The following is a 15,775-nucleotide window of genomic DNA, read 5'->3' as shown; positions in this document are numbered from 1 at the left end:
TCAACGTCTTTAGCTGCAGCAGTTTAAAAACCTTTTGTTCACAGAGCTCATCTGCAGGCTAGAGTACCCTCTAACTACTGCATTATAACAGGGACAACTGCTTAAGTGCCAGATTAATTTCAGTGTATTTATGATGAAGGTTATGATGAATACGAGCACGAGGACTGGAAGATAGGGGTGCAATTCTTTGTTCCATCATAGTTTAACCACCTTTCCCCCCATCCATAAGAGTAGCACAGTCCTTCATCGCAGGGATTTTGAGAGAATGACCACTTGTCCTGGTTTCAGCTAGGACAGAGTTAATTTTCTTCCCAGTAGCTGGTATAGTGCTGTGTTTTGGATTTAGTATGAGAATAATGTTGATAACACACTGATGGTTTTAGTTGTTGCTAAGTAGCGTTTATACTAAGTCAAGGATTTTTCAGCTTCTCGTGCCCAGCCAGCAAGAAGGCTGGAGGGGCACAAGAAGCTGGGAGGGGACACCGCCAGGACAGCTGACCCCAACTGGCCAAAGGGATATTCCAGACCATATGACATCATGCCCAGTATATAAACTGGGGGAGCTGGCTGGGAGGGGCAGATCGCAGCTCGGGAACTAACTGGGCATCGGTCAGTGAGTGGTGAGCAATTGCATTGTGCACCACTTGCTTTGTATAGTTTAATTCTTTTAGTATTACTATTGTCATATTATTATCATTATCATTGTTTTTCATTCCTTTCCGTCCTATTAAACTGTCTTTATCTCAACTCACGAGGTTTTTTCTTCCTGATCCTCTCCCCCATCCCACGGGGGCGGGGGGGAGTGAGCGAGCGGCTGCGTGGTGCTTAGCTGCCGGCTGGGGTTAAACCACGGCACCACTTTAAGGGCTGCGAGATGCTCAGGTAATTAGTAAGGTGACCACTTTAAGCGTGGTATTAGAAAGGTACCAAGTTATCAACTAGTCCCTTCTTTTCCCTGTCCTTCACAGAAGGAGTACAAAGAGAAGAGGCACAGTCTTTTAAAAGGAAGCAGCAGGTACTATCTGCTTATATATGCTTATAAATGCTTTCTTAGCAAACACGTTAGATTTTCTGGAATGGCACAACTGAGTAAAGGAGGGCTATCCCGGGCTCTGACCTAACAATCCTGTAGCTACTAGGAGACTGCCAAAGGGATGCCGCTCATCTCTCTGCCCACTGGTAGCAAAGCTGAATGTCTGTCTTTAGTTGTCAAACAGAGAAGAGACTAGCTGAGCTAAAATATTTTTTTAATGGTAGAGAAGGTCATCCAGCTGAGTTAGTAAACTGTCTTCCATACTTTTTGCAAGTGAGGACACAGATGGAATCCAGGTAAGACAACCCTGGAAGCTAATGCTAAGAAAACAGTATTCATCGTTCCACAGCCACAGAAGAGCCTTCTGTCTTTTTGCCCTCTCTCCCTCATACGCACCAAAAAAATCCCATTATTTTAAAGGGCCTACACAGACTTAAGACTTTTCTGTGATAAGCTGAAATCAGACTAGAAACTGATTGATTTAAAAGTGTAGGGACTATGTTACCCAGAGCTTAACAGAGTCACAAAATATGCAGATCTCTTCTTCCAGTTACTGTATTAGCTACAGAAGAAATACTTACTTCTAGAATTGCAACCTGAGTCTTTTCTAGCTCATTGACCTTTTGGTCATGTTGTAGTTTCAAACCTTGAAGTTCGTTATTTTCAAGCTCCAGCATTTCCAGAACATGTTTCAGTTCTAGTAAGGTGAAAGAAACAAAAGGTTATTACAAGCACATCAAATGCATTCTACTTGCAAAAAAAGGCACCAAGGAAAAACTAAGAGACGCTATACTGACATCATCCCTGTCAAAACTCTTCACATTTTCAACTGCTGTGTCAGACACACCAGGTATTATATCTGATGCTGTTCTACCAGCAAGTTGCAAGTCTCTACGTCTCGCGCTCTTCCTTCTCCCTAGGGAGTTATTCTGGGACAGAGTATCTGACTGATAAACAATGAAAGAAAATATTTCAAAAAAAGTACGGAAGTTGCAAACTGCTGCTGCTTATACTTCCCACAATCTGGCAGAATGTCACTGCTTGGAAGGAGATTCCTCCATTTCCCCACACATCCCGATGTTTAGTTCTTCCTCTGTGAATGCGGCACAATTAGCTAATGTCTCCTAACCACACAGTGCTCGAGCGTGAACTTAACTGATCAGTCCTCACAACAGATTTGTTCACATTTCTCCCTGGCGTGAAAAACTCCCGTCCCAAATACAAAGCCCCACGAAGCACTGCCTCCACTTAAGCAAAGGGCATGTCTCAGCTCTGTATAAACTACGAGCATTACAGGGAACTCTTTCTCTGCAGTCGTTCACAGTATTTAAAAAGGAGTGAGGAACAGAAGACTGCAGCGATGTACAACTGAGAGCTCAGAATGTATTTCTTTCCAATCTGCACAAAATACTAGCTAGTAAAGCCAGGGACATACCTATCTTATGCTTGGTAATTTGCCCAAGTATTCCTTGAAGATTTTCTTCCTCTTTTCCAATATCCTTCTTTATGAACGAAAGCTGTGCTCTTTTCTCATTAATCTGGACATCCAGTTCTTTCCTCTCAACATTAAGCTCTTCCAGAAGTAGTTTTATTTCCTGTGGAAATACATCAGTGTTACAAGGAATGCCATAATTTGCTATTTTAAATAAAGTTTTCCTTTAAATAAAAGTTCTAAATATTTGTAAAATTAAAAAAGCTTGTCAACATTATTCTGACCAATTTAATTCCAGAGTGTATAGTTACAGTTAATGGTGTAAACAAACAAAAAATACATAATATTTAGGTTAAAGTCTCGCTTGTTGACAATTTAGAGTAGTAATCTTGCAAAGATTTTGATCTACAAGTCTGACCATAACACTGTCATTCAAGTGAATAACAGGCAGGCCTTAAAACAGAGTCAGACAAGAAGCCCCCACAAAAAACCCCACAAAATATAGTTAACCTTGATACTTTGTTTTTATTTCAGAAAGTGAGGAAGTACAGAATCCTTTCTAAGTAAATGGGGATGGAGACAGACAGCTGATTTACGCCAGCTTTGTTGCGTTTTACACAGATTGATCAGACTGATTTGCTTTAGCAGCTGCTTGTCTCAGCAACAGTAAGTCATTCAGAGACTTCTATTTAATATAATTTAGTTCTCAAGGGACCAATTCTGTAAGTATTACTGGAACTAGGGAGTTCTATATCTTATTTGTGCATCTGGACCAAGCTCTTAGTCACACAAAACCATAAACCGTCTTGTTCTATTTTTCAGTGGGTTTTGGGAGGTCATAGAAAGCAAAACTGATTTTGTGGAAACTTTATGGGATGTTTTTGATAATTCTATTCTTTTGCATTTCTTCAGCGATATAATGAATTGAAAACTCATTTGGAAAAGTTACTCTTATTTGGCGTAGTTTTTCATTTGCTTCAGTCTCTCCATCTCGAAGAGCTTCTTTGAGGTCACCTTTCTTTTGAGAAATACAGTCTTGAAGGACATGGAGCTCTTCCTTTCTTTGATTGAACTGTTGCTCCAGAAACAAGAGCTCTTGTTGCTGAGCAGTAATCTACAATGTAGAAGTGTAACAGAACAAGCATTTGAAAGCTTTTATTTTTGTAGCTACACACATGCACAAGAACAAGCGCAGTACACTGTTCCCTGCCAGAGACACATTTGAATTGTGTAACGTGTAAGGATCCCATCAGAGCAATGAGCTTCGTTTGCTAGACCCATACAATAAAGCCAATACTAAAGACTAAGTTCTGATCTGGGCAGTGCAGTCCTGTACCTCAGCGAGTTAAGTGTCTTATTCTGAAATGCAATAAGGATTGTCAGAGAACTCTGCAGTAACATTTATTAGGCAGAAATGCCATCGAGATTGGGATTGTACTTAGCATGAGACAAAACAAGGACAATTCAAATTACCAACATCAAAATAAACTTAAGAATTGAATTCTTCACACAAGGCAGTTCAGAACTTAAGACTCTTCTCAGCTTTCAGTTATCAACAAAATTGATAGTCCAGAGTTAATAAGTCAAGTCTTACCTGATCTTTCAATCTTTCCAGTTCAGTTTTCTTGCCTTGAAGAAGGCTTTCTGCTTCTCTAAGGATTTGGAGGTGATGTTCTTCATTACCTTCTGCAACTTGAATATCTCCTTGAAGCTTCTGAAGACTGACAGTGAGGATAAAAACATGACTCAGAAGAAACAAGAATACCTTAGGCAGTAACTTATTGGAGGAGGACATCTTTATTCTATCTAATACAGTTTATGGTAAATTAAAAATACTTACCTTTCAGTTAGCATTTCTATCTTCTGGTTTAACGACTGGAACTCAGAGTCTCTTGCAGCCACCATTTTGTTGATTTCCTTCAAAATACCTTCTTGTTCCCTCTTACGCTGTTCTAAATCCCTTGTATCTGCCTGTAATAACCTAAAGAAGCATTTATGCCTTTTCATATTAACATTTTAACAGCTCTCCCTCTCCAAAACCACTATCGTGATATTTGAAAGAATCTTGTTCTCCTCCTCATCCCCATTTGATACAAGTTCACAAGAACAGTGTACCTTAATTGCTGATCTGCTTTCACAAGTTTAACGGCCATTTCCTGAGCCCTTCGCTCTAGCTCCTTTGCCTCAGTTTCAGTACGGGACAAATGCTGTTTGGCATGATTGTACTTGTGAATAGTGTCTTTAGTCTAGAGCAAAAATTGAAGATTATTGAGACGATATATTCCCATCTTATGCTTTCCACATCCATAACCTGCAGGTTAGCTGTCTAAAGATGACCTCCTGGCGTGAATATTCCACCCAAGCTTTCTCCCTCTCTATACCACGAAGTAGAACCTTTTCTCCTCTCTTGTCCAGGGCAGAAAAGCTTCCTCCTCTTTGGCAAGGACTGAAACATTTTGTTTTAGCACAAGTTATCCCACAACTTATTTTCATATAGAAGCATTTTAAGAGGCTTCAGGTTATCCCAAGTGCAAATAAACTGCTTAGACAAACAAAAATCCTCTGCTTAAAACAATCTTAACGCAACATGCAAATCCCTCTGCACTTAAGAGTTATGGCTTTACTTACTTTCCCCCGTGTGCTCTCAAGTTCCACTTCAGCTTCTGAAAGTAGCCTATCTGCCTCTCTAAGCTCTGCTCGTCGTTTCAGAAGAGTCTTCTCTATACATTCAATTTCATCTGCAATATCTTCATGATGTTTAAGAACCTTTTCTAACTGCAATTCTGCAATCAGGTTGTCAGTATACCCTTCAATAAAGTCCCTAAAAGGTCAGGAAGACATGGAATTAAAGTACAAAATGTCAGAGGCCCGGAGCCTCTTGAAGTTCTAGTCGATTTATATTAATTGTAAACGAGTCAAAATTGACTTTTATTGGAAAAAATTTAGGTATTTCCACATGCTTACTTTAAATGCATTCTAGTGCAATATTCTTACTTGCGTTTGTTATGTTTTTGAGCTGCTTGTCGTAGCTCTGCTACTTCATGTTCCAACTCTTCTCTTTCATGCAGAAGTTCTTCAACGTTTTGTTGCAATTTTTCCACCTCTTTTTTGCATTTATGCTCAGCTGTCTCTGACCATTTATCTTTGTATTTCCGAGACTTTAAATAATACACAGTGTCTTCTAGCCTTGAGACTTCACTCTCCTACGTACAGAAAATAGAACAACAAAATCAAGACCTATTTTCTATTTCAGTCCTCCTGAGACATGGGAGCAGCTACAGATAGCAAAGACTGGACTATTAGCACTGAAGGTAGAGCATTCTTATCAGCAAGCTCTCTCAGATCCAGAACCTTCCTAGCAGGGAGTTTTTTTTTTTTTTTTAAAAACTGGACTAATCTAATCTGTGAAAATGAGGTTTTGGTTTTTGCATTTTTTTTTTTTGAGAAAGCAAATGTTAACAGGTGTTCCTAATCCATTCGTCAGTCAGTTGCCTATGGTTAAACCTGCAGCTTACAGCTCTGTATCTTACCAAATCATGATGTTCAGGCACATTGCAGTGAAGCACTCCAACAGGAATGAGTGGGACAGTGAAGTTCGGAGGAAGAGGACCATAAACAACCTGGGCTCCCACAGGAGGTGGGCCATAGATAACAGATCCGGGAGCAATTGAACCTCCACTTGCTGCTGCAGGAGGAGGGCCATAAACCACAGTTCCCTGAGGTACAGGGGCACCATCTGGAAGGACTGTGTAAATAACTGTACCAGGTGGTGGTACAAAGGGAGGGTCTTTGGGAACACAAGTTTCTTCATTTCCTTCACTATCTTCTTTCGCTCTTCTATCTTTACAAAAAAAAAAAAAGTTATTTTTAATCCCTTTTTCAGTAAAAGATATTCTTCAAATGCACATTTTAATTCTATGTAATGTACAAAAATGTAATAAACACTGCTTAAACTGAATAATGAGTTCAATAGTAATAAACACTGATAATTCACTCATGCACATAAAAAAAATTCACTATGAACTCTAAACAACTCCATCTTTAGTACACTCCTAAACATTCTGAGACCATGAGAGTGACTTACCTTTACCAGACTTTGTTTTGTACAACCTATTTCTGACTGGTGAATAAACCCAACATCCTCCTTGAGTGGGCAAGTCTTCCTTCCTGCACTGCCCGTCCTGGCCGCACCCTCTTCTGGGTGGGGATGTGCCAGCACACAGCAAACAAACTCCAGAATCTTTCGTGCTGCGGGAAGCAGGAGTTGAAGCCTAAAGAAAAAACCCGTATGTGTTAATCTAGAAATAACAAATCATGTAAAATAAGTTATTTGTTGTAGACGTTCTGAAGCACTGATTTTTTTAAGAACAGGCTATATATACTCTACTTTCTCTCGCTTGCAAGCATCATGCTGCTTTAAAAGAGAGCACTCCACGTATTTTAACAATATTTCTCTTAAATTCAGACAAATGCTGTTTTGCAAGAAACGTTTCTCTGTAATGTCCCCTTTTAACCTTCACCTAAATGAATTTACAGTACTGCATTTTGAATAGTTGTCTCCAAATTTTAGGTACACTAGATTCCTGTTACTACACAGTAATAGGCTTTATCAGGAAACATTTGTGTATGTGTTGTTTCAGTATTTCTCTTATATGCCAGCCAGTATTTTTTCTTAAGTTTCTCCCGACCTAGCAAGTTTATAATGGACTTTCCCATATCAAATGGCTTTCCACATAATAGGATTTTTATTTCTGACCTGTGATGATGGCATGTAATACCAGTACCCCCTTCTTTTCAATGGATCCGCTATACTGGTGATGTAATCATTCTGGTATGAAAGCACATTTTTGAGTGCTGCAATTTCATCTTGCAAGTTGTCGATTTCATCTTTGTTACCTGTAAATTAATCACAGTTTTATAGGCATATAAGGCAAATAATTAAGTCATAAATACTGCATTCAGCTTCTCCCTCACTGTTATCCTGGTAATCTGAAACGATATTAAAAAAATGAATTGCCGGGGGAAACAAACTAAACATTATTATATAGCGATGTAGATATACACCGGTCCTTGCAAGTTTGTCATTTTAAGATTGCAGAAATACAAGTTCACATACAGGTAACTGATGCTCGTTTTTCCTTATATATACACATCTCTGACAATGTTCTAGAGCAGTATAAACTGAATGCACAGCACAGTGTTTTCTAAATAGCTGTGAAAAGTGTTGTTAATGCAAACTAATGAAAACTAACACACTGTCATTCTGATTTTCAAACTGAGGAAAAACTTAACTAAATTTCCAAAGGGTCACATGGCATGTCAACTGGCAAAGCTAGAAACCTAGAAGTGCTAGTGCCACTGCTGGTCCTTAACCATCCATTTCCTCCATTCTTCATATTCGAAGAAGCAAAGACCCATACACGTCACATAACTGCACTCTGTCTTGCTGTTTGCTTCGTATAGATACACAGAGAATCCACTGAAGGACAGTGATTTAAGGACTGCATGTATCCTGTATAGGAACTGTACAGGACGGTATCCTGAACAGTTTATTCTCCTAGCATAAACTTCCACAGCTCTGAACAGCTTCTCAGATCAAACAGCAAGAAATATGGAGAAGAAAGTGAAGTCTTTTGCATCCATGCTTATCCGCAAGAAATGGAGAGAAAAGAGAGATTACCTGTCCCGATGTTACCCAACAGCCATCTTAAACGGTCAATTTCTGCTTTTTGTTGCTCCATAGCTTCATTTAATTTATCAATTTCAAACTTTTGAGAGCCTGATGCAACAGTCTTCTCACCAGCTTTCTCCATTTCATGCTGAAACTATTTAAAATAGAAGCTTAAATTAAAGCAAAGCACTTCAGTTTAAATTAGATTGTGCTAAAACTTTTTCAAACATGCCCATCCGTCCCTACAAAAATGCTCATTCAGCAAAACACATGTACCGCTTTGATGCAACCAAATTGTTCTTCCCATCCCCTCATATGACCGAGGCTTGCAGACACAGGCCCTGTAAAGGCACTTAGGTGAACAGGTGATAGTTTTACTTAAAAGTCAGCTACTCTAGCCAGTGAGGTTTTCATTTTGTTCCTTGGCAGATGTCAGGGGAGAGAAGAACATTGTGACTTGGGAAAACCTGAAGAAAAAGGGCAGGGCAGACACCTCTAAATACGGCATTTTGAGATATATTTGTTCAGTGAGTTTCTAAGTATTTTATCCTCCTCGTATAATATAGAGCAAACATCACTGCAACCTACTTGTTCTTCCTTCTCTTTGAGGAGTTGTTGTAACAATTCTATTTCTGCTTCTGCTCTGGCAAGATCCCGGGCTGCACGAGCTGCCTCAGCACAGAACTCTTCGGCTTCCTCAATCTCCTAAAATTGAAATTTTAGTTTGAGCTTTAGTTTGCAAGAATACTTCACAAGCTTGCAGATGTTTCATGCAGCTTTGTGAAAAGCTGACTAATAAGAAGCATCAGCACTTGTCTGTTCTGGAATTCCAGAAACTGGCAAAGTTTATGTAAAATAATGTTTCTCCTTTAACTTTACAGTATTTCTACAGAGGAGAGGTTAGTATGTAGCCAAAAATGGTTCCCAGTTTTAAAAATTTGAAGTGTAAGAACAAACTTCCGTAGTCCCTTCTTTTGCTTTTCTATCTTACCTAACAACGTATTATCTATTGTTTGACTTTCAGTTAATAAGAGATTAAACTTGCCTCTCCCTCACCTTCTAACACAGAGCAAGAACGCCTGTTCATACCCAAATTTACTCAGGCATTCATCTACTATATTTCAAGATGAGACTCTGAAGCAAGAGCTCCTGTACAGCAGGACAATTCAGAATAAAGCTTTGAAGCTGAATTTAAAAAGACAACACCAGGACTGCTCCCATTATGATGGCATTAGAAAGCACTACTTATACAGAAGCAATTAATTATCAACGTTGATTTACCTCAGCTCGCTCCTGATTAATTCTGAGAACAGTACCATGAAGAGCCTTTAGCTGATTTTTAGCAATGGAGAGCTCCGTGGCTGCCAGTTTATCTGAAGTGATGATTGCCCTCTTTAATTCCTTCAGTTCTTTATCTAGACTGACAAACTGCATTTGTGCCCTGGCATCTTCTATTTTTTTCTGAAACCAGGAAGACAATAGGTTATATAAGTTTTAAGTAAAAAGCAGCATGGAAGAAAGGCTTTCTGTCGGTATGACTTTTTTCCCACACATACCCCATTTTGTATGGTATGCATTAGATGTAACAGGAAAAGAAACAGTAAAGCAAGGGCAACTAATAAAATTTAAGGAAAAGAAAGATGTTATATTTAACCTTTGTGTTCCTTCCTGTATTATCTTAGAAAGCAAAATAATTCACAAGTTATTGGATCTTCTTTTCGTGAGCACACACAGTGCACGGACTTGTCCTTACTCATTCCTACCCTTTTCTCTAAATCTTCCAGTTGAGCAAGAATAGTCTCTTTCTCTTCATCTGCCTCTTGGAGCTGTTGATCAGCAAGGCCCTGAATTTCTTCCATGCTCTTTATTTTTTCATGTAAATGTTGAATTTCATTCTCTAACTGATGGACCTTGTTCTTATTCTGCCTGTTTTCAGCTTTAACCTGCAAGTGAAATAGGTTAGAATGAGTAGCCAGAAATATATTTTGTTTCAACCAAAAGCCACCCTGTTTTAATGATTTAAAGAAACAACTTTTTGGGAAGTGCCGTTACCAGCATACTTTGTACCACAAGAGAAAGGAAAAAGAACTGCTTTGCCACTGTCACTATTACATTTTAAAAGTGCCAAGTTATTTTGGTAGTAGTATGTATAGTGGTCTTTCGAGGAGGTTACTGGCTATATTTTTCTACCTATAACAAAACTCTTTTTTGCCTCTGAGACATATTGAGTCTAAATGCTAATTCACCAAATAATCAGGCAAAATCATAAAGACTATTATTTTAAAAATAAAATAATAAAAAAAAAGTCAGACTCCACTGTTACATGAACACCAAAAAGTGGGTCTCTCCTTGTTGTTATACAGCTAAAATTAGAGATTGCTTGTCGAAGTTGTAATGCACATTAAACCCTTCTCCTCCAAGCAACATTTTTTGCAAACTTTATATAATAAAAGCCAACCAGAGGTTGCAAAGGAGCACGTGTCCTGTCAAATATCCAATTTAACACTTACCAGAAGAAAGCAAGAATGGCTGATGTATTTTACTACTTTAACCAGAATTTCACAGTATAGACAGCATAGAAGCGGTCAATTATGTTTTCCCTCTTCAGAAGCTTTTGCCTGCTTATAGTTTCTTTATAATGAAAATTACTACATGACATACATTTGTGCACAAAAGGAAAATCAAAACTCTAATAATGGTTAGTATTCCTGTTCTAATCACAAGTAACAGCATCCTGCTCTGATGCGACTTGTCAATGTGTTTCCGACAAGCAAACATATTCAATTTGTCTACCTTCAGTAAAATTATACTCTTCTGAAAGATGGAGGGTAGCAAAGCTACATCCATAGTGAAAATTGATCCTTCAGCTGCAAGTTACATTTTTTAGACTAAGCTGAAATTGTCTTACTCTTGCTTTTGTTGTTTTGATACATGCCTGTCTATATTTCTCCTGTACTTCTTCCAGTTTTTCCTGCTGGGATACCATTTCTTCCTGCAATTGTCTCTGTCTAGCCCATGCTTTCTCTTTTTCCCTCTGTGCATCAGCAAGGATGTCATTAAATTCTTTCTGCAGATTTGCAAGGCTTTTCCCTAAAACATCAGCCGAATTCTGACATCTGAAAGAGAAACAATCCAGGTTCCAAGACAGAAAAATAGTGATTTTAAATTGTGATACCAGATGCTGAAATAATGAAGCCTAATACAATAGTGCAAGTTTAAGATATCCAATGTAAATGAATTCAGGTGCAGCACTGAACATGGTACGCTGCACAGACAGACCTCCACCCTGGCTCTATTTATACCATTCTGTCTTTGTTTATTACCATTCTTCGTTGCTGGGGACCAAGAGGGGGGAAAAGTTTGCCCTGTCCCTTGCAGTGAAAGCCAGGAGGACCGCATATTTCCCTCAGCAGTATAATTACTGAGCTCAGGGCATGTTCTCTTAACAACCACAGGGTGCTGAAGTTCATGTTTGAACTGCCCCAAGTTGCACTGAGTGGGATGCAGCACACGTACCTTGTTGCTCTCATGTATAGCACTTTCACATGCACAAATCTAACACTGTACTTTTATTTTACTCACTTAATCTCTCCAACTCCTGTCTGAAGCTTTTGCTTGAGTTCATTTATACGAGTTAAGACTTCCTCAGGATGAATTAAGTTACCAACCGCATGGTTTAGTTGATTCTGAAGATCTTTAAGCTGTTGTTTCAGGAGATTATTGTCTCCCTAAAAAAAAAAAAAAACAGACAAAAAAACCCACCCGCACAACCATAAGCAAACATGCACAAATGATAAAAGCTAGAATTTTTAATATCTAGACCTGTTTGAGGTTTGTTGTTGTTGGGTTTTTTGTTTGTTTTTTAAATAAAGAGTCCAAACATCTTTTTCACTGTGGCCTGAACCAGTATCAACAACAAAACAAGAACACGCCAAACCATCTTTGCCTTTCAGTTTCCTTTATGTTGAAAAGTATTTAAATGCCAGTTCAAAAATGAGCTTATCCTTTCCTTAAACTAAGTAAGTTCTGTCTTTACATAAGCAAAGCCCAGTGACATACAGAAGCCTGTCACACTATCTGTCCATAACAGAGGATGGAACAATTGCAGACACTGTCCCAGCCACTAGACCAAGGAGTCACGCTTGTCCTGGCCCCATAGGTCTTAAACTCTGCACATTGGCAAGCTTCAGCAAAAATGACAGTGCTAATGCCTGGTGAGGATTCTTTATAAGCTCCTCCTGAAGTGGTCAGGCAGTTGGACTACATGTTCGTTGTAGGTCCCTTCCAAATGAACTATTCTATTCTATTCTGGTGGTCACTGTATCCTCTGAGGAATATGTGAGATAGGAAAAAGCGATCTGATGGATACAAAGAAGGACTGAACCCAGCCTTCCCACAATGAGGGAAACTGCTATAATCACCCAGCACACTAAAAAAAAAAAAAAAAAAAAATTAAGGGGGTTCCTTTGCCAGCCATGTTTTTGAAGATCGTGAACCCAGTATATTACTCTTGCCTAGAGAAATCCTGTTGATTGAGCAGCTTTAGAAAGAGGAACACTCAGTTTCTAATCTCAGTTAAGATGAGGCACTGATCTGTGACACTGCATTAAAGTAGAGGTGTTTCTGTACACCTGTGCAGTTCATGAAATACCTGTGACTTCAAGGATCACAAGCCCTGCTGCCTTTTGTACTTGGATGCCAGTACTGTTTTGTGGCAATTAAGTAAGATTCCTCAGGATCACAGCTTTAAACAGAGGCAATACATTCTGCTTTAGGTATTGGATCAATTTTTTCTTCTGCATCCAAATAGTTTTTTTTACTGACATGTACTGGATGAAGCTTGTGGGAAACTGAGATACATATAATAATTTATCAACTCCTCTGCAATATAACTGAGCAGCTCTAAAATTATTTCAAAGGTCAATCTAAATATCTAAAATAGACAGAAAAAAGACTATGGTGTAGGGTCTCTGGACAAGAAAATTAAAGTCAGGAAAAGTCATAAATACTACTGAACTTCGAAACAAGATTCATACAGAATCCTTTAAAATTCTTATCGCTTTCTCTTTGGGGGAGTGGGGAAACATACTGCGTATCAGGTAACTTTTTAAAGGCAACAAATACTTCACCTGCAGTTGTTTGAACTGAGAAAGGAGCTTATAATTTTGTTGTTCCTTCTCTTCTGCTAGTTGTGCTTTGGTCAGAGCATTCTCTAATGCTTGCCTTTCTTTTTCAAGTTCAGCTTGCAGGGCTGACAGTTCCATCTACAAACACAGAAAACCTTCAGGTTAATAGCCCCACTCCCAACCCCAACCTGTCACCCAAATACACAAACAGCTGTATTTCTTAACAACAATATGACAACAGCTCCTAAAAAAAACCCAACAGAACAACCCCAACCATCCCAAATCAACTCATCACCATATATACGTAACAGGTGTACTTCCTAAAACACCATCATCATGACTTGCACTGTAAATTCTAATCTAGACCTAGCATGAGCATGTCCTACCCAGCAGGTAACTGCAAGATTTACATTTTAGCAGTGTTCTACAGAGAGCTTTCAAGTTTTTCCTGAAACATCAAAACTAAAAGACTTGGAAGGGTTGGGGACAGAACACCACACTTTACTATTTTGCATTTTCATTTCTGCCTGCAATCTGGAATGTGCAGTTGGAATATGTCTTGCAAAAAAAACCCCACCATGTTGATTTCTGGCAAATGGAAACTGAACCAAAATAGTAGTTACTGTACATCATCATCATACATGAATCCAAATCAGGATCCCCAACAGTATCATAAAGCGGGACTGTACAAATTAAAGCATACATTGTTTGTCCCCAGCAGAAAGCTACTACTTTATAATATATTACAAAATAAAAAAGATTTGCCATAAAACTCAATTTCTACTACAAAAAGCAAAGGCAAACTTTGTCTTTCACCTGCTACTTTTCACAGGACTGATTTAGTGTCATTTTTTTTGATGTGTGTGCAGTTATCTCTTTCCAAAAAGATGCAGATTATTATTTTCCTTTTAACTATGGCAAATATTCTCTATAGGGTCCCCAAATGATCTGTACCTTGCTTCAATGCAAAGTTATAAAACCTAGCAAACTGATACCACCTTCCATTTGGGGGCACACCTAAACCAACAATTATTTGCAAATCAATGTTGGAGATGTGGTACAGAGGAAGGTTTGGTCGCCCCTCATCCCACGGTAGATTATCCCTTTGGCAGCGCAAAAGCTCTGTTCTTACCTGGCTAAGTTGTTTCAGTCTTTCCAATTCTTCTTTCTGTTGACTGGCTTCAGCATCTCTGTCTCTTAGCTGGGCTTCCAGTTCAGCCTCATAGGCACTGACGTCCCCTTGTGCATCTCTAAGCGATTCATTTATTTCTTGCTGCTCTTGGAGTGCACCTTCTAGCATCGTAATTTCCTGGAATTTTACATTCATTTTAGAAATATGTACACAGGAGAGCCAAGATTTCTTAGAGTACATTGCCTCTCTTCCTCTGTTACTCTGGAACTCATCATCAATGTGACAGCAGATGGGTCAAAATAGAGACACTAACTTTATCACTAAACATTAAGACTTAAAGCTAGGTGGCACTACTACATACAAAGGCCAGGTCAATGACGCTACTGTGACAGACTGTACAAAAATCTACACTTGAGTTAGAAAGGTGTAGCTTAAAGTGACACACATTTGTCCCTGGTATTAAGGTTTACATAAAACTTATCAGGATACTAAGACAGCTCTCAAAGTAATTGGCTGATAGGACAGATGCAAGCTAATAATATGCACATCCTTGGCTAGCGTCCAGACAGTTCTCACTACTGCAATTCACTATGATGTCGACTGCAAATCCATTTTTAGTAACATCTGAAAGGTAAAGCCTGCATTTCTGAGACATCTTCCATAAAGTACCGATTTACTGTATTTCCCTTGCACCTGGTTTTAAAGGCCAAATTCTGTTCTTAATGTGCGTGGGAACATCTAATTGAAGTTACCATATCAAAAAATTATTTTATCCAAGAAACTGTGCTTTGCTATTCCCAATTTGGTCATTTGCCTTTTTTTTTTTTTTTTAGGTTTATTCTTAGGTAACTGAATTTGGGAAGAAACATAGTATTAAGCCTTACTTTTCTCATATTTTCTGCATCCATGGCAACTATTTCCAGGTTGTTTCTTTCCTCCTCTAGATCTGCCAATCTTTGTAGCAAAGATTCTTTATCCTTCCGCAACTCCTTACATTCATCATTGGCCTGTTTTGCCTGACATTTAACACTTTCCAGGTATTCCTGTAATCCAATGATAATACTTTCTAAATCCCTTTTCAGTGCTTCATTTGTTGCTATTTGACCTGCAGAAATGCAAAACAAATTTGAGATAGTTAAGAAACAACAATTATTTACAGAACAAACAAAACTGCCTTTCTTAATCTTCTTTAAGATGTTCACCTATTGGAATACGTAGTAACAACAAGTAGAACTGAACCAGAAAATGCCTGTGCTGTGTTTTAAAGGCTAGGAGTTCCCATACTACTGTATTAACCTGACCACTGGAACAGTTAAAAATAAACTGCAGTTGTTTTTGCATTCCTGAGCCCCACCTAAGATGGTATTTGCTACTTTTACAC

General features: G+C 38.6%; 1 protein-coding gene across 1 annotated transcript in view; it reads right to left on the bottom strand.

The window, feature by feature from the left end:
- Window positions 1-15,775, bottom strand: part of CNTRL (centriolin) — a 37,357-nt gene that overhangs the window by 7,998 nt on the left and 13,584 nt on the right. Inside the window, exons 14-33 of the mRNA XM_050907699.1 lie at window positions 15,279-15,499; window positions 14,395-14,571; window positions 13,266-13,400; window positions 11,719-11,864; window positions 11,045-11,252; window positions 9,900-10,079; window positions 9,418-9,597; window positions 8,725-8,841; window positions 8,146-8,290; window positions 7,222-7,361; window positions 6,550-6,736; window positions 5,996-6,306; window positions 5,460-5,668; window positions 5,094-5,286; window positions 4,581-4,711; window positions 4,306-4,446; window positions 4,060-4,186; window positions 3,415-3,579; window positions 2,469-2,628; window positions 1,615-1,730 (exon numbers count right to left, since the gene is read on the bottom strand). Of these exons, the coding sequence (XP_050763656.1) occupies window positions 1,615-1,730; window positions 2,469-2,628; window positions 3,415-3,579; window positions 4,060-4,186; window positions 4,306-4,446; window positions 4,581-4,711; window positions 5,094-5,286; window positions 5,460-5,668; window positions 5,996-6,306; window positions 6,550-6,736; window positions 7,222-7,361; window positions 8,146-8,290; window positions 8,725-8,841; window positions 9,418-9,597; window positions 9,900-10,079; window positions 11,045-11,252; window positions 11,719-11,864; window positions 13,266-13,400; window positions 14,395-14,571; window positions 15,279-15,499 (3,389 nt within the window). The remainder of the gene's footprint in view (window positions 1-1,614; window positions 1,731-2,468; window positions 2,629-3,414; window positions 3,580-4,059; window positions 4,187-4,305; window positions 4,447-4,580; window positions 4,712-5,093; window positions 5,287-5,459; window positions 5,669-5,995; window positions 6,307-6,549; window positions 6,737-7,221; window positions 7,362-8,145; window positions 8,291-8,724; window positions 8,842-9,417; window positions 9,598-9,899; window positions 10,080-11,044; window positions 11,253-11,718; window positions 11,865-13,265; window positions 13,401-14,394; window positions 14,572-15,278; window positions 15,500-15,775) is intronic.

Source organism: Gymnogyps californianus, chromosome 18 (genome assembly GCF_018139145.2).
Source record: "Gymnogyps californianus isolate 813 chromosome 18, ASM1813914v2, whole genome shotgun sequence".
NCBI classification, from domain to species: Eukaryota; Metazoa; Chordata; class Aves; order Accipitriformes; family Cathartidae; genus Gymnogyps; species Gymnogyps californianus.
Note: the sequence above shows the minus strand (reverse complement) of the source record. Positions and strands in the feature narration are given on the sequence as shown.